At 41.3% G+C, this 19,413-nt stretch overlaps 1 protein-coding gene across 1 annotated transcript in view; it reads right to left on the reverse strand.

The window, feature by feature from the left end:
- The window catches only part of TECPR2 (tectonin beta-propeller repeat containing 2), a 608,030-nt gene that overhangs the window by 284,447 nt on the left and 304,170 nt on the right, over nt 1-19,413 (reverse strand). The window contains exon 14 of the mRNA XM_053707105.1: nt 4,407-4,647. Coding sequence (XP_053563080.1) covers nt 4,407-4,647 — 241 coding nt within the window. The remainder of the gene's footprint in view (nt 1-4,406; nt 4,648-19,413) is intronic.

A 19,413-nucleotide genomic window follows, 5' to 3' on the forward strand; every position in this document is an offset into this window, starting at 1 on the left:
TTTGTAATAACAGGCAGGATACTTGCATATGCTGTAGACTGGAACTGTGTAATAACAGGCAGGAATGCAGGGCTTTGTAATAACAGGCAGGATACTTACATATGCTGTAGACTGGAACTGTGTAATAACAGGCAGGAATGCAGCGCTTTGTAATAACATACAGGATGCTTGCATATGCTGTAGACTGGAACACTGTAGTAACAAACAGGAAACTTGCATAGACTGCAAATTGGAATTCTATAGTATCAGGTAACAAGCAAGCAAAAGTACCTGAGTCAGTCTTTAGGAAATAGAGAATTAGGCAAAATCAATTGCCAGGAAATCAGTCCAAAAACAAAACACAGCGCCAAGGGAATATCCAGAAGAGTAGTCTGGAAATTAAGCAGATATCAGGAACCAGGAAATCCAACAAATCTGCATTTCACTCAGGAAACAGGACCAGAGGGTCTTTCAGAGTATAACACTCAATGTCAAGGCCCAGAACTGAAAACAAACCTCCCAGATATAGCAGGCTGCTGATTATATGATTTGTTTCAGCTGGAAAGCAGGTGGAGCCAGAGAGCCAAAGTTGCAGCAAACAGAAAAACCCAATACTCTTAGCCTGTGATCAAGCCAACTGGGGCAAAGTGGTAAAACAACAGGCTGGGAAGAACAGCAGCAGAAATAGAGACTGGTCCCAGGTTCAATTCTAGGCTGGATCATGACATTATCAGTTAAGCATAATTTATGTTTTCCATCTTAATATGAGGAGAGTCCACGGCTTCATTCCTTACTTGTTGAAAACATATACCCAAGCTCTAGAGGACACAATGAAAATGGGAGGGTAAAAAAAAAAAAATATGCAAACCGTATTCTGAGGGCACCACAGCCTGAAAAACCATTCTCCGAAAAGCTGCTTCAGCTGAAGCAAAAACTTAAAATTTGTAAAATTTCGAAAAAGTATATAAGGAAGACCAGGTAGCCGCCCAACAAATCTGCTGCATAGAGGCCTCATTCTTGAAGGCCCAAGAAGAAGCCACAGCTCTAGTTGAATGAGCCGTAATCCTTTGAGGAGGCTTATGTCCCGCTGTCTCATATGCTAAGCGGATAATGCTCCTCAACCAAAAAGATAGGGAAGTGGAAGAAGCCTTCTGCTCTCTGCGCTTCCCAGAATAGACAACAAACAATTCCGAAGTCTGTCTAAAATCCTTCGTAGCCATAAGATAGAATTTCAAAGCCAGAACCACATCCAAATTATGAAATAATCGCTCCTTCGAGGAGGAACAGTGTAGTAATGCCTCTCTTTTTGTCTGGTCTACAGATAATCTTGAAAGCAGAAAACTCTCTGGGGGGAAAACTTTTGAACTCTATCTTGTATCCCTGGGACACTATTGCTACTGCCCAGGGATCCGGAACATCTCGAACCCAAGTCATAGCTGGCTTCTAGGAATGATTCCCTTATTCCAAGACAGATTGGGTCTCCATGAAGGTTTAGACCGTTCCTGCTTGGAGACCGAAGAGGAAAAAAATTTCCTTTGAAATTTCAAAAAGGAACGAAAATTACTCTATCGTCTCTTTTGTTTATTTCCTGTTGTCCTGAGGGAGAAGGAAACCCCTACCTCCCGTAATATCAGAGATTATTTCCATCAAGCAAGGACCCAACAAGGTCTTCCCTTTGTAAGGAATCCCTAAAAAGCTTAGACTTAGAGCATACATCTGCAGAGCAAGGCTCTAACCATAAGACTCTGTGAGCTGGAACAGTGAAAACTGAAATCTTTGCTCCCCGTTTGATAACTTGAAGGGAAGAAATCGTAATAAAGATTTTATCCTATCCTGGATTTCATCCAGGGGAGTTTCTGACCTAATTGCATCAGACAACGCATCAAACCAATATGCCGCCGCACTAGTGACGGTAGCAAAGTTGCCATTGTAAGCCCTGGTGTACATACCTTTTCTAATTTTTGTCCATAGGACCTTTGAAAACACAACTATCCTCTAAGAGTATAGTAGTTCTCTTAGCTAAGGTGGAAACTCCTTCCACCCTAGGGACTGTTTGCCAAGCCTCCTTAGCTGAGTCGACTATGGGAAACCTCTTTTTAAATATAGGGGATGGAGAAAAGGTCTCTCCCATTCCTTATAAAACTTACTAGACGCTCTAGGATAGACTACGCCAGTAGTGTCGGAGTCGCCCAGGGTAGTTAAAACCTCCTCAAGTAACAAATGGAAAACAACCTCAGGATCAGATAAAGATATTACTCCATCTGCGTCTGAGAATTCCCCCTCAGATACTACCGAAGTATCTTCCTCTTTCAGGATACAAGGAAGAAACATTCGGAATAGCAACTACTGAATCAATCACCATAAATGATTGAAAATATGTCCTCTAGTAATGTTTTCTACCTCGTGGGAAAAAACAGATAATGCATGAAATGCAGAGTAACTCCAGGTGGAGTGTGAGAGCAAGCGCAGGGCACTGCATGTGGGCCATACATTTTTTGGGACACTATAGGAGAAATTTGTGGCATAGCTTGACCAATGTCAACAGACTCCTAAACAGCAAACACCTTAGAAGGAGTAGGTTCAGAAAAAAGTGAATTTTTTTTATAAAAATTAACAACAACAAAAATGTTACTGTCTCTTTAAATTTTAAAATGTAACTTTTTATTTTTGTGTGCAGAAAGAAAACTAAAATAGTACACAATTACTGCAGAACCTATCTACACCTCAACTAAACACTGCTGAGGTGCCCATCTGCCCTTCTAATACCCAAACTTTATTTCATGTTTTTGTGTACAGAAGGATTTAACAAAAAACGTTACTGCTTATAAAACTGATCATAACAAGTCCGGAACAAAGCTATAGCATTGTCCGGTCCTACTTATATGGAAATATTAAGCATTGTGCTTAGCAGTGACTCTCCAAAACTGCGTACAATTTGGTTACAAAAAGGTCTGGAACGCAGCTGTATCGCTGTCCGGGCCCGCTTCTCTGTAAACACTGAATACTGTGCTAAGCAGTCCCTCCGTTTTTGTAATCGGAATTGGAGAGAATAGTGCGCAGCCCAAACTGGTGCCACACGAAGCTCCGCCCATCGTGGGCGTAACAACCATCAAGCTCCCGGTCGCCATTATTATTTGTTTTAAAAACTACGCCACCGGGAGCTTAACTGAACCTTCAGCAAACCTGGGAGCAAATTTGGCTACCGCATTCTAGATAGCAGCTTAGCCCAAATATATGTGATCACAATATCACCTCCCACTGAGTCCTTACCCTCAACCCAAGTGATAAAAGGCCCCCATAGATAAAGCCACCTAATCAGTCTCCTCAGCCCCAGTGCCTGCTAATAACGTGCTGTCACTGAAATCCCCTCCTTTTTATATATAGGAGTTCTTTCCCAATTAAATAAAGTGCTCCACTTCCTCTGAGATCTTTTACACCGACCCAGAATAAAAAGTCAGCACTTACCTTTAAAATCTGCCAGACAGCAGGGCAGCTCAGCAGGTTTGAGAGGTCCTCTCCCCCACATTGCCCTGTGGAGAAAGATAAAGCCTGAGTCATCTTACTTAGGCTATCAGGATTAGGGCAGCATCAAAATATGGGAGAGGCAGCGAGAATTATGTCCCACAAGTTCCCATTGCTCTAAAGCCACCACTGCTCTGCTGAAGAGACTGATATGGAAAACGGCTACACCCCCAGAACAAAGCAGCACAATCTTGTACTACTTTAAAAATAATAAACTCTTGATTGAAGAATCTTTTTCTAAAACCTAATTTACCACCTCCTTGCACTTAACATAGGCAAAGAGAATGACTGGAGTGGGAGGGAAGGGAGGAGCTAATTAACATCTTTGCTGTGGTGCTCTTTGCCGCCTCCTGCAGGGCAGGAGTGGTATTCCCAATAGTAATTAAGATGATCTGTGGACTCATCGTGTCATTAAAAAGAAATACTTTGCCAAATTGAATGTTTCTAAGTACATTTTTAAATGTTGATGTGGTAAGGCTGGGACACCCACTGAAATGGGCAGATAAAGCAGGAATATAAAACACTACCCTCCCCTGCATATGAAAAGACTCATTATACAAACAGGAGAATGGTGGAATCTGTAGACATCAGTATACATCTAAAACGTTGGGGCTTGGTTAGGATTCTGAAAATCAGCCCAATGTTATTTAAAAATAAGCAAAACTATACATTTTTACAGAACACTCTCATATGGATTTTATAAATGGATCATCTACAAAACATGTATGCAGTAAAAAATAAAATCTAGTGTACAATGTCCCTTTAATTAAAATAAAGAGAAAGAAAAATCCAAAAGCATCTGAAAAGTCTACGGCTTTTATAAATAAATAGCATGGTAGTCTATTATTAATACCTATTTTATTTTTCATATGCTAAAATAATAAAGAAGATGAAAGACAACAAACCTATTAGGTTTCCTTTCGCTACATGAAACTCGTTTTTGCCTGATGTAATCCACACGCCGCTACTATTAACCCCAAGAAGACTGGGCTGACATTGTGACTGCTGTGACCAAAAAGTCATGCGAAGCTTGTCTGCAACTTTTTCGACAGGTGCCTGGGCTACAGTGGCCACAGTTTGTGTAGCTTGGATCAGTGTTTGAAATAAGGTGTAATGATCAAAGACAACATAATCTGTTATGCTGACCTGCAAAAAGAGAGCTCCTATTAATGTTATTATGTGCTGTAGGACACAGATAATCATGGTCACAAGCATGAACATTTTTTGTATAGTAAAACTGCTTTAAGAAATATGAAATCTGACAAACTTACTCTACTTAAAGGGACCTTAAATACTATACATCAATGAAATGTAACTAATGAATGTGTTAACATCCTTGCAGTGTTAGTATGCAAAACGCATACATTTTTTTAAAATTTAAAAATCCATCCTTTTGATTTAAACAATCATCTTCTATTTTACATTTAGAAACCGACAAGTGGGATGGGCACCTTCATCGATGCTACGTCATCCGTATGTGATCGTGCACGCAAACCCATGTTCTAACATCCTCCCCACTGGTAATACCTTGTCTGCACACTTCACAGTTAGACCCGATAGCAGTTGCAGCGTTTTGGATATATTCACAGCCGGACAACAAAATTGTGAATATGTTGATCCTTTCCTAAGCTTTACTCTGCTCTGTTGGCTGCTCACTCTTCTCTCTAAGCTGTACACACATGGTACAGCTTAGAGAGAAGAGCGAGCAGCCAACAGGGCAGAAGAGCAGAGTAAAGCATAGGAAAGGATCAATGTAATCACAATTTTGTTGTCCGGCTGTGAATATATCCAACACGCTGCAAATGCTATCAGGTCTGACTGCGAAGTGTGCAGACAAGGAATTACCGGTGGGGTGGATGTTAGAACATGGGTTTGCGTGCAGATTTAGTAAAATATAAAAAAAAATGCACTGGCTCATTCGACTCCACGAATCAGCGCATCATGTGACCGTCCTTTTATTTTGCAACGTGCGTTACAACATGGCTGCTCCCAGTCAAACAGATAGGCTGCGGTTTGGATGGTAAACTTAATCATGTCAAATTATCTAAAAAAAAAAAAAAAAAAAGACCAGATCCTGCTAATATAATAAGGACTGTCTTTGTAGCAGTATAAACTTTAATAATATTATAGTAATTTGTGAAATTGCAAGGTGTTTAGGGTCCCTTTAAAAATCAGCTTTACTGAGCAACCTCTCCCTGGACTGCTAAGTCTCTCAAACATTATAATAGCAAAAACATAATTTATGCTTACCTGATAAATTTATTTCTCTTGTAGTGTAGTCAGTCCACGGGTCATCCATTACTTATGGGATTATATCTCTTCCCCAACAGGAAGTTGCAAGAGGATCACCCAAGCAGAGCTGCTATATAGCTACTCCCCTCACATGTCATATCCAGTCATTCGACCGAAACAAGACGAGAAAGGAGAAACGATAGGGTGCAGTGGTGACTGGAGTTTAATTAAAATTTAGATCTGCCTTAAAAGACAGGGCGGGCCGTGGACTGACTACACTACAAGAGAAATAAATTTATCAGGTAAGCATAAATTATGTTTTCTCTTGTTAAGTGTAGTCAGTCCACGGGTCATCCATTACTTATGGGATACCAATACCAAAGCTAAAGTACACGGATGAAGGGAGGGACAAGACAGGAACTTTAAACGGAGGGAACCACTGCCTGAAGTACCTTTCTCCCAAAAATAGCCCCCGAAGAAGCAAAAGTGTCAAATTTGTAAAATTTTGAAAAAAAGTGTGAAGAGAAGACCAAGTCGCAGCCTTGCAAATCTGTTCAACAGAAGCCTCATTTTTAAAGGCCCAGGTAGAAGCCACAGCTCTAGTAGAATGAGATGTAATTCTTTCAGGAGGCTGCTGTCCAGCAGTCTCATAGGCTAAACGTATTATGCTACGAAGCCAAAAGGAGAGAGAGGTAGCCGAAGCCTTTTGACCTCTCCTCTGTCCAGAGTAAACGACAAACAGGGAAGAAGTTTGACGAAAATCTTTAGTTGCCTGCAAATAGAACTTCAGGGCACGAACTACGTCCAGATTATGCAAAAGTCGTTCCTTCTTTGAAGAAGGGTTAGGACACAATGATGGAACAACAATCTCTTGATTGATATTCCTGTTAGAAACTACCTTAGGTAAGAACCCAGGTTTAGTACGCAGAACTACCTTGTCTGAATGAAAAATCAGATAAGGAGAATCACAATGTAAGGCAGATAACTCAGAGACTCTTCGAGCCGAGGAAATAGCCATCAAAAACAGAACTTTCTAAGATAACAGCTTGATATCAATGGAATGAAGGGGTTCAAATGGAACGCCTTGCAGAACGTTAAGAACTAAGTTTAAGCTCCACGGCGGAGCAACAGTCTTAAACACAGGCTTAATCCTAGCCAAAGCCTGACAAAAAGCCTGAACGTCTGGAATTTCTGCCAGACGCTTGTGTAGAAGAATAGACAGAGCAGAAATCTGTCCCTTTAACGAACTAGCGGATAAGCCCTTTTCTAAACCCTCTTGTAGAAAAGACAATATCCTAGGAATCCTAACCTTACTCCATGAGTAACTCTTGGATTCGCACCAATATAAATATTTACACCATATCTTATGGTAAATTCTTCTGGTAACAGGTTTCCTAGCCTGTATTAAGGTATCAATAACCGACTCCGAGAAGCCACGCTTTGATAGAATCAAGCGTTCAATCTCCATGCAGTCAAGTCAGCCTCAGAGAAATTAGATTTGGATGGTTGAAAGGACCCTGAATTAGAAGGTCCTGCCTTAGAGGCAGAGACCATGGTGGACAGGACGACATGTCCACTAGGTCTGCATACCAGGTCCTGCGTGGCCACGCAGGCGCTATCAGAATCACTGATGCTCTCTCCTGTTTGATCTTGGCAATCAGTCGAGGAAGCATCGGAAATGGTGGAAACACATAAGCCATGTTGAAGACCCAAGCGGCTGTCAGAGCATCTATCAGCACCGCTCCCGGGTCCCTGGATCCGTAACAAGGAAGCTTGGCGTTCTGGCGAAACGCCATGAGATCCAGATCTGGTTTGCCCCAACGATGAATCAGTTGAGCGAAGACCTCCGGATGAAGTTGCCACTCCCCCGGATGAAAAGTCTGGCGACTTAGAAAATCCGCCTCCCAGTTCTCCACGCCTGGGATGTAGATCGCTGACAGGTGGCAAGAGTGAGACTCTGCCCAGCGAATTATCTTTGAGACTTCCAACATCGCTAGGGAACTCCTGGTTCCCCCTTGATGATTGATGTAAGCCACAGTCGTGATATTGTCCGACTGAAATCTGATGAACCTCAGAGTTGCTAACTGAGGCCAAGCTAGAAGAGCATTGAATATTGCTCTTAACTCCAGAATATTTATTGGGAGGAGATTCTCCTCCTGAGTCCATGATCCCTGAGCCTTCAGGGAATTCCAGACTGCGCCCCAACCTAGAAGGCTGGCGTTTGTTGTTACAATCGTCCAATCTGGCCTGCGAAAAGGTCATCCCCTTGGACAGGTGGGGCCGAGAAAGCAACCATAGAAGAGAATCTCTGGTCTCTTGATCCAGATTTAGTAGAGGGGACAAATCTGAGTAATCCCCATTCCACTGACTTAGCATGCACAATTGCAGCGGTCTGAGATGCAGGCGCGCAAATGGTACTATGTCCATTGCCGCTACCATTAAGCCGATTACTTCCATGCACTGAGCTACTGACGGGTGTGGAATGGAATGAAGATTGAAGAAATAAACTAAGTTTAAAAACACCACAGACCTCTCACAACAACCTATCTTTAGTTAGGTTGCAAGAGAATGACTGGGTATGACATGTGAGGGGAGGAGCTATATAGCAGCTCTGCTTGGGTGATCCTCTTGCAACTTCCTGTTGGGGAAGAGATATAATCCCATAAGTAATGGATGACCCGTGGACTGACTACACTTAACAAGAGAAATAAAATATACATCTAAAGTAATGCAGGTTTATTTTACTCTCTTTTGCAACTTTTTAATGTAAAGTATAAAATATTTCAATCTGTATGCCTAGTAGAACATAACATTATTGAAATCATACTTTTTAGAATTGTCATACCTGGGCTCATTACAATAAGTAACACTCACCAACAAACAGTTGTTCCCTTTTAAGGGGATATGAAAGCAACACAAATCACTAAATATTTAAGGGGTATAATCTAAATGATAATGGATACCATTAGTATGCAAAAAGCAATGAACCAACATATCAGGAAAGAATTACTAGTGCTACTGAGTGAACGGATAAAGAAATGATAGTAATTATAAAACATTTTCCATTTATCTTTGCAAATCAACAAAAGTCTTTCATCGACAAGTACTATTAAAGTTATTAATACAAAAGTAGGAAGTGCAAGAAAACATTTAGCTCATGCAAATCATATGGAACAAATAGACATGGAAGATAATGGTGAGACATTAGTAAAAAAAAATGTCAATGCTGATGCATGGACAATCAATTTATAATACTGCAGAAATGTACAAAGTAGACTCCATACAAGCTTTGTAGAGGTACTTGGGACAGATAACCACTACTGCCAAAGAGGTGGAAATTACAATCCGGAAAAAGCCTTTAGATGAAAGACACCATTTTCCACTTAAGACATTCCATAGGACTACAGTATTTTTCACCTTCATAAACCCTTTATTATATACATGTGGGTTACTAAAGACTTGGTGGTTCCAGATTTCTATCCTGTTGCCTCTAACAGAAAACTGTGTTAAGCCCTTTCCCTTCATCAAGTTCTATCTTAACAAAACAAATTAAATATTATATCCTGAGAAACAAGCAATTCAGACACCAATTTTGGTAAAAATTAAGCCAAAGAACAACTTTGTTTTGATAAAAAATAAAAAAAAACATAATTTATGCTTACCTGATAAATTTATTTCTCTTGTAGTGTATCCAGTCCACGGATCATCCATTACTTGTGGGATATTCTCCTTCCCAACAGGAAGTTGCAAGAGGATCACCCACAGCAGAGCTGCTATATAGCTCCTCCCCTCACTGCCATATCCAGTCATTCGACCGAAACAAACAGAGAAAGGAGAAACCATAGGGTGCAGTGGTGACTGTAGTTTAATTAAAATTTAGACCTGCCTTAAAATGACAGGGCGGGCCGTGGACTGGATACACTACAAGAGAAATAAATTTATCAGGTAAGCATAAATTATGTTTTCTCTTGTTAAGTGTATCCAGTCCACGGATCATCCATTACTTGTGGGATACCAATACCAAAGCTAAAGTACACGGATGATGGGAGGGACAAGGCAGGGATTAAGCGGAAGGAACCACTGCCTGAAGAACCTTTCTCCCAAAAACAGCCTCCGAAGAAGCAAAAGTATCAAATTTGTAAAATTTGGAAAAGATGTGAAGCGAAGACCAAGTCGCGGCCTTGCAAATCTGTTCAACAGAGGCCTCATTTTTAAAGGCCCAGGTGGAAGCCACAGCTCTAGTAGAATGAGCTGTAATCCTTTCAGGGGGCTGCTGTCCAGCAGTCTCATAGGCTAGGCGTATTATGCTCCGAAGCCAAAAGGAAAGAGAGGTTGCTGAAGCTTTTTGACCTCTCCTCTGTCCAGAGTAAACGACAAACAGGGTAGATGTTTGACGAAAATCTATAGTAGCTTGTAAGTAAAACTTCAAGGCACGGACTACGTCCACATTATGTAAAAGACGTTCCTTCTTTGAAGAAGGATTAGGACACAATGATGGAACAACAATCTCTTGATTGATATTCTTGTTAGAAACTACCTTAGGTATAAAACCCAGGTTTGGTTCGCAGAACTACCTTATCTGCATGAAAAATCAGATAAGGAGAATCACATTGTAAGGCAGATAACTCAGAGACTCTTCGAGCCGAGGAAATAGCCATCAAAAAACAGAACTTTCCAGGATAAAAGTTTAATATCAATGGAATGAAGGGGTTCAAACGGAACTCCTTGAAGAACTTTAAGAACCAAGTTTAAACTCCACGGGGGAGTAACAGGTTTAAACACAGGCTTAATTTTTAACCAAAGCCTGACAAAATGCCTGGACGTCTGGAACCTCTGCCAGACGCTTGTGCAAAAGAATAGACAGAGCAGAAATCTGTCCCTTTAAGGAACTAGCTGATAATCCTTTGTCCAAACCCTCTTGGAGAAAGGACAATATCCTAGGAATCCTAACCTTACTCCATGAGTAATTCTTGGATTCACACCAATAAAGATATTTACGCCATATCTTGTGGTAGATTTTCCTGGTGACAGGCTTTCGTGCCTGTATTAAGGTATCAATGACTGACTCGGAAAAGCCACGCTTTGATAGAATCAAGCGTTCAATCTCCATGCAGTCAGTCTCAGAGAAATTAGATTTGGATGATTGAAAGGACCTTGTATTAGAAGGTCTTGTCTCAGAGGCAGAGTCCATGGTGGAAAGGATGACATGTCCACTAGGTCTGCATACCAGGTCCTGCGTGGCCACGCAGGTGCTATCAGAATCACTGATGCTCTCTCCTGTTTGATCTTGGCAATCAGTCGAGGGAGCAGAGGAAACGGTGGAAACACATAAGCCAGGTTGAAGAACCAAGGAGCTGCTAGAGCATCTATCAGCGTCGCTTCTGGGTCCCTGGACCTGGATCCGTAACAAGGAAGCTTGGCGTTCTGGCGAGACGCCATGAGATCCAACTCTGGTTTGCCCCAACGATGAATCAATTGAGCAAACACCTTCGGATGGAGTTCCCACTCCCCCGGATGAAAAGTCTGACGACTTAGAAAATCCGCCTCCCAGTTCTCTACGCCTGGGATATGGATCGCTGACAGGTGGCAAGAGTGAGTCTCTGCCCAGCGAATTATCTTTGAGACTTCTAACATCGCTAGGGAACTCCTGGTTCCCCCTTGATGGTTGATGTAAGCCACAGTCGTGATGTTGTCCGACTGAAATCTGATGAACCTCAGTGTTGCTAACTGAGGCCAAGCCAGAAGAGCATTGAATATTGCTCTTAACTCTAGAATATTGATTGGGAGGAGTTTCTCCCCCTGAGTCCACGATCCCTGAGCCTTCAGGGAGTTCCAGACTGCACCCCAACCTAGAAGGCTGGCATCTGTTGTTACAATCGTCCAATCTGGCCTGCGAAAGGACATACCCTTGGACAGATGGACCCGAGATAGCCACCAGAGAAGAGAATCTCTGGTCTCTTGATCCAGATTTAGTAGAGGGGACAAATCTGAGTAATCCCCATTCCACTGACTTAGCATGCATAATTGCAGCGGTCTGAGATGCAGGCGCGCAAATGGCACTATGTCCATTGCCGCTACCATTAAGCCGATTACTTCCATGCACTGAGCCACTGACGGGCGTGGAATGGAATGAAGGACACAGCAAGCATTTAGAAGTTTTGATAACCTGGCCTCCGTCAGGTACATTTTCATCTCTACAGAGTCTATAAGAGTCTCTAGGAAGGAGACTCTTGTGAGTGGGGATAGAGAACTCTTTTCCTCGTTCACTTTCCACCCATGCGACCTCAGAAATGCCAGAACTATCTCTGTATGAGACTTGGCAATTTAAAAGCTTGACGCCTGTATCAGGATGTCGTCTAGATAAGGAGCCACCGCTATGCCTCGCGGTCTTAGAACCGCCAGAAGTGAGCCCAGAACCTTTGTAAAAATTCTCGGGGCAGTAGCCAACCCGAAGGGAAGAGCTACAAATTGGTAATGCCTGTCTAGAAAGGCAAACCTTAGGAACCGATGATGATCTTTGTGAATCGGTATGTGAAGGTAGGCATCCTTTAAGTCCACTGTGGTCATGTACTGACCCTCTTGGATCATGGGTAGGATGGTCCGAATAGTTTCCATTTTGAATGATGGAACTCTGAGGAATTTGTTTAAGATCCAAAATTGGTCTGAAGGTTCCCTCTTTTTTGGGAACCACAAACAGATTTGAATAAAAACCCTGTCCTTGTTCCGTCCGCGGAACTGGATGGATCACTCCCATTACTAGGAGGTCTTGCACACAGCTTAGGAATGCCTCTTTCTTTATCTGGTTTACTGATAACCTTGAAAGATGAAATCTCCCCTGTGGAGAAGCTTTGAAGTCCAGAAGATATCCCTGAGATATGATCTCCAACGCCCAGGGATCCTGAACATCTCTTGCCCACGCCTGGGCGAAGAGAGAAAGTCTGCCCCCTACTAGATCCGTTTCCGGATAGGGGGCCGTTCCTTCATGCTGTCTTGGGGGCAGCAGCAGGCTTTCTGGCCTGCTTGCCCTTGTTCCAGGACTGGTTATGTTTCCAGGCCTGTCTGGAATGAGCAACAGTTCCCTCTTGTTTTGAAGCGGAGGAAGTTGATGCTGCTCCTGCCTTGAAATTTCGAAAGGCACGAAAATTAGACTGTTTGGCCTTTGATTTGGCCCTGTCCTGAGGAAGGGTATGACCCTTACCTCCAGTAATGTCAGCAATAATTTCTTTCAAACCAGGCCCGAATAAGGTCTGCCCCTTGAAAGGAATGTTGAGTAATTTTTCTAAATATAGGAGGTGGGGAAAAGGGCACACCAGGTCTATCCCACTCCTTGCTAATAATTTCTGTAAGCCTTTTAGGTATAGGAAAAACATTAGTACACACCGGCACCGCATAGTATTTATCCAGCCTACACAATTTCTCTGGTACTGCAACTGTGTTACAGTCCTTCAGAGCAGCTAATACCTCCCCAAGTAATACACAGAGGTTCTCAAGCTTAAATTTAAAATTAGAAATCTCTGAATCAGGTTTCCCCGAATCAGAGATGTTACCCACAGACTGAAGCTCTCCGTCCTCATGTTCTGCATATTGTGACGCAGTATCAGACATGGCTCTTACAGCATTTGCGCGCTCTGTATCTCTTCTAACCCCAGAGCTATCGCGCTTGCCTCTTAATTCAGGCAATCTGGAGAATACCTCTGACAGGGTATTATTCATGATTGCAGCCATGTCCTGCAAAGTAATCGCTATGGGCGTTGATGTAACTGGCGCCATACTAGCGTGCGTCCCCTGAGCGGGAGGCAAAAGGTCCGACACGTGGGGGGAGTTAGTCGGCATAACTTCCCCCTCGACAGAACCCTCTGGTGACAATTCTTTTATGGATAAAGACTGATCTTTACTGTTTAAGGTGAAATCAATACATTTAGTACACATTCTCCTATGGGGCTCCACCATGGCTTTCAAACATAATGAACAAGTAGTTTCCTCTGTGTCAGAAATGTTTAAACAGGCTAGCAATGAGACTAGCAAGCTTGGAAAACACTTTAAACAAGTTTACAAGCAATATAAAAAACGTTACTGCGCCTTTAAGAAACACAAATTTTGTCAAAATTTGAAATAACAGTGAAAAAAGGCAGTTACACTAACAAAATTTTTACAGTGTATGTAACAAGTTAGCAGAGCATTGCACCCACTTGCAAATGGATGATTAACCCCTTAATACCAAAAACTGAAAAACGTTTTTGTCATTTATTATTCTAACAGTCACAACAACTGCCACAGCTCTAATGTGGCTTTTTACCTCCCTCAAATACGACTTTGAAGCCTTTTGAGCCCTCCAGAGATGTCCTGGATCATGCAGGAAGAAGCTGGATGTCTGTGTCTGTAATTTTTTCTGTGCAAAAAAAAGCGCTAAAATAGGCCCCTCCCACTCATATTACAACAGTGGAGCGCCTCAGGAAACTGTTTCTAGGCAAAATTCAAGCCAGCCATGTGGAAAAAAACTAGGCCCCAATAAGTTTTATCACCAAACATATATAAAAATGATTAAACATGCCAGCAAACGTTTTAGATCACATTTTTATAAGAGTATGTATCTCTATTAATAAGCCTGATACCAGTCGCTATCACTGCATTGAAGGCATTAATCCGGTATCAGCAGCATTTTCTAGCAAATTCCATCCCTAGAAAAATATAACTGCACATACCTTATTGCAGGAAAACCTGCACGCCATTCCCCCTCTGAAGTCACCTCACTCCTCAGAATATGTGAGAACAGCCATGGATCTTAGTTACTTCTGCTAAGATCATAGAAAACGCAGGCAGATTCTTCTTCTAAATACTGCCTGAGATAAACAGTACACTCCGGTACCATTTAAAAATAACAAACTTTTGATTGTAGAAATAAACTAAGTATAAAACACGACACTCCTCTCACGACCTCCATCTTTGTTGAGAGTTGCAAGAGAATGACTGGATATGGCAGTGAGGGGAGGAGCTATATAGCAGCTCTGCTGTGGGTGATCCTCTTGCAACTTCCTGTTGGGAAGGAGAATATCCCACAAGTAATGGATGATCCGTGGACTGGATACACTTAACAAGAGAAATAGGAAGAGCAGGGGAATAGAACCAGCAACTCTAAGCTTCCTCTTTTGCTGATATAAAGCAAAGAAAAATACTTTAAACATGAAGTTTATGAAGGATCCTACCCACAAAAGAATCCAGTGACTTTACATGAAACATGCATTTTTGAGAACAAGCTAAGAAAATATTTTATGAGCTGTTAAAAGTTTATCTACCACCTGTTCAAATAGTCCAACCTTGTTTAAATGGCACTTTTCAGCCATGAAATCATCTAATGCAGGATTTGCAGATCTAGGTGAAAGAGCCCCTCTTGAATCAGTTGCTATGGACATAGAGGAAGAAAAAACCCAAGGAGGGTCCACAGCCATCAAATTAGAAATGATAACGAGGGAGGTTTTGGTCAGTACGGATGGAAGGACCACCACTTTTTCCACACTATTAGTGTAAAGCTACCAAAGTAAAACTGTTTCTGGAATACTGCAGTTATTTCTCTGTGCATAAAACCAGTTTGAAACTGCATGTAAAGTGCATGTATGGAATATAAAAAAGGACAACATTCGGCTAGAAAAAGTACAACAGGAAAAAAGCCATGTATTCCAGAATTCTAACAAACTAAAATTCCAAAGGGAATTCATGGAGTAAACCATTTGATTTTTTTTGGCAAAGCAGAAATAAAAGCGCTAAAAAAGCCAGCAATCTAAACCCAGCACTCTACCCGGTTTGCTCTCCTTTAAATCACATTGTATAGGTGAGGGTAACAAGCAGATGGCACTTCTTGAAAGTCAGCCACAGTTCATAAATCCACTTGAGAGAAAACAAACAATCCTCTCTTAATGTGATTGTAAATCCTAGCGTTTGTGAAATGCTAGAAATTAATAAACAAATAAAATGGGACTTTCATTTATGAAGTATAAAATGCTTCATGCTGAAAGCTTCTTTATTTGTTGGAAGCATTCGCCGTACTGAGCTGCTCAGGCTGCCCACGGCAGAACGCTATTTGGCTGAGAAGTGACATTTCCACCTCTTAGCCAATAGTCGTGTGGGTTATCCGGTTTGCCCGCACGGCTGAAGTATCTTCCTCCCCTGTAGTGGCAGCGTTTTTTCTATAGAAAAGAAAGACAGAGGCGTATGTCTATATATCGACTACAGAGCTTTGAATCAAATTACTAATAAGAAAAGTTATTCATTTCCATTCATTTTAAGATCAGTTTCACTAACTTAAGGGAACCACTATATTTACCAGATTTGATCTAAGAGGGACATATACTTTTATAAGAATACATAAGGTAATTAGTAAAAAAAACAGTATTTAACACACCCTTTGGTTGTCCCTTGGGCTTTGTAATGCTCCAGCTGGGTTTCAAAATTTTATAATGCTCTTACACGTAAAGGACTTTTGTGAAAGATTGGCCACCTCTGCCGTTGTAGCATTCCAAACGCTCAAGAATGTCATCTTCTCCACTGTCCGATCCTCCATTATCCAATCCTAAACTGCAATTTATCATGTAAGTAGATCCTAATTCCTCCAAATAATTCTCAATCACAGAAATTCTTTACAATACAGGCAATAAATAACTATAAGCCATCAATTTGGTGCTAAGTGAATGGAGGCATCTTTTGGAAGGAACTATTATCCCATTTCTAACAGATCACAAAAACCTATTATATACTAAATCAGTCAAACAACTTAATTCATGCCAGGGTCTATGGCCACTGTTTTTTGGCAGATTAAACTTCCAAATTATCCTACATTCTAGGATCAAAAAATATTAAAGCAGGTTGTTTTGTCCCGACAATTTTTAGTATTAGAAGACAACTCCAATGAAAGTGAGGGATCTATTATTCCTGAAGAACTAATTTTATCACAAATCGATTTAACTCTCCAACATAGGCTACCTGATGCACAAAACAACGTATCTTCTTTACTTCCCACCAATTTTCTGTTCCTACCCAACAATTTACATAAAGAAGTTTTGCCTTTTGGCACACAACTCCTTATTCCTTCTCTGGTCATCCTGGTATAACTGTGATAAAGAAAATGTCTACAAGCATTTGTTTGGTGGCCTTCTGTGGACAAAGATACTAAAGATTACTTGTTAACCTTTACAAACTGTGTGGCTAATAAGGTTCCAAAGAAACAAACCAAAGGCCTACCTCAATACTCTACCTATTTCTAATCGTCCATGGACAAACATTGCTAAGGAGTTCGTCACAGAATTACTTCTTTCAGAAGGCAATAGCACTATTTGAGCAGCAGTCGACAGACTCTTAGGTTTGGCTTATTTTGTTCCTTCATCTATATTACCCACTGCTCAAGAATTGGCATCTCTCTTTATTACTCATAAAATCCGATAACATGGGACAAAACTGAATAATCAAAAAACGAAATTTATGCTTACCTGATAAATTTCTTTCTTTCTTGAAATAGTGAGTCCACGGATCATCTAATTACTATTGGGAATATCACTCCTGCCCAGCACCACAGCAAAGTTGTTGAATATCACCTCCCTTCCCTTAAACCCCAGTCATTCGACCAAAGTAAAAGGAGAGGAAAGAAGCAACAAAGTGCAGAGGTGCCTGAAGTTTATAACAGGACAAAACCCGGTCTTAAAAAACAGGGCGGGTCGTGGACTCACCGTGTCAAGAAAGAAAGAAATTTATCAGGTAAGCATAAATTAAATTTTCTTTCTAATGACACGGTGAGTCCACGGATCATCTATTAACAATTGGGAATTAATACCCAAGCTAGAAGACACAGATGATAAGGGAGGTACAAGACAGGAAACCTAAACAGAGGGCACCACTGCTTGAAGAACCTTTCTCCCAAAAGAAGCCTCAGCCGAGGCAAACGTATCAAATTTATAGAATTCTGAAAAAGTGTGAAGCCTTGCAAATCTGTTCCACAGAAGCTTCATTTTTGAATGCCCAGGAAGAGGAAACAGCCCTCGTAGAATGAGCCGTAACTCTCTCAGGAGGCTGCTGTCCTGCAGTTTCAAAGGCCAAGCGAAAGATACTCTTCAGCCACAAAGAAAGAAGTAGCCGTAGCTTTCTGCCCCTTACGTTTCCCAGAGAAAACCACAAACAGAGCAGAAGACTGGCGAAAATCCTTAGTCGCCTGTAAATAGAATTTTAACGCACGCACCACGTCTAGGTTGTGCAGCAGACGTTCCTTATGAGAAGCAGGGTTAGGACATAAGGAAAGAACAACAATCTCCTGATTAATGTTCCGATCTGAAACCACTTTATGGAGAAACCCTAACTTAGAATGCAAAACTACCATATCTGAATGAAAAATAAGGTAAGGTGACTCATACTGTAATGCCGAGAGCTCTGAAACGCTACGAGCATATGAAATAGCAACGAGAAACAAAACCTTGCAAGATAATTTAATATCTAAGGAATGCATAGGCTCAAACTGAGCCTGCTGAAGATCTTTAACAACAAGGTTAAGACTCTAGGGAGGATTAACAGGTTTAAACACAGGCATGATTCTGACCAAGGCCTTACAGAACAAATGCACTGGTACATCCGCCAGATGTTTATGTAACAAAATAGACAAGGCAGATATTTAACCCTTCTCCAAACCCTCTTGGAGAAAAGACAAAATTCTAGGAATCCGAAATATACTCCAAGAGTAGCCTCTGGATTCACACTGGATTCACACCAGGCTTTCAAAGTTAGGGCAGCATTAAATACATGAGAAGCACAGTGAGGATTGTACCCAACAAGTTACCATTGCTTAAAAGCCACCACTGCTCTACTGAAGAAACTGATATGGACTACGGCAACACCCCAGGACAAAGCAGAACAAGCTTGCACTGCTGAAAAATAATAAAATCTTGCTTGAAGAATCTTCTTCCAAACACCTAAACTTTACCACCTCCTTGCTCTTAACGTAGGCCAAGAGAATGACTGGGGTTGCAGGGAAGGAAGGTGATATTTATCAGCTTTGCTGTGGTGCTCTTTGCCTCCTCCTGCTGGGCAGAAGTGATATTCCCAATAGTAATTAGATGATCCGTGGACTCACTGTGTCATTAGAAAAAAAACTAAAAGCATTCATTCAAGCTTATTCATCCCTTTTGCTGCTGGCTAAATTGGAACAAAATTCTCACTGGCGCTCCCACTGTTGGCTACACCATTTTTTTTTTGCATTTATGGGTATAATCCTAGAACTTTACTCCAGTCCTTTGTTTGTTTTTTGAGTACACGTTGCTGATAATACTTTTAATGAACTACAATAGCATTGAAGACAAATTTGATGCATAAGGCCTCTCTATAGTATAAGCTGTTTTCTGACTTAAAACAGTGGGTAGGCCCAATCATCCCATAAGAATAAACAGTTCCTGAGCACACAGAGTTGTACAAGAGCTACAAACAAAAGATTTTATTGCAAAAAAGTAAAACAACATAGGCAAGCATGAGGGATGGCAAAAATGAAAATCCAGTGACATGTGTCGCACCTCACTGGCACACAATCATCCATCCGGGGGGCTATGTATATCTTTGTTGGAAAGTACTCTTCATTTAAGTCAAAGTTTAGTATTTTCACCAATCTCTCTTTTTTTTTTTTTAAAGCTTTTATTTATTTCCAACAATCAAAAC

This window comes from Bombina bombina, chromosome 1 (genome assembly GCF_027579735.1).
Source record: "Bombina bombina isolate aBomBom1 chromosome 1, aBomBom1.pri, whole genome shotgun sequence".
Classification (NCBI taxonomy): Eukaryota; Metazoa; Chordata; class Amphibia; order Anura; family Bombinatoridae; genus Bombina; species Bombina bombina.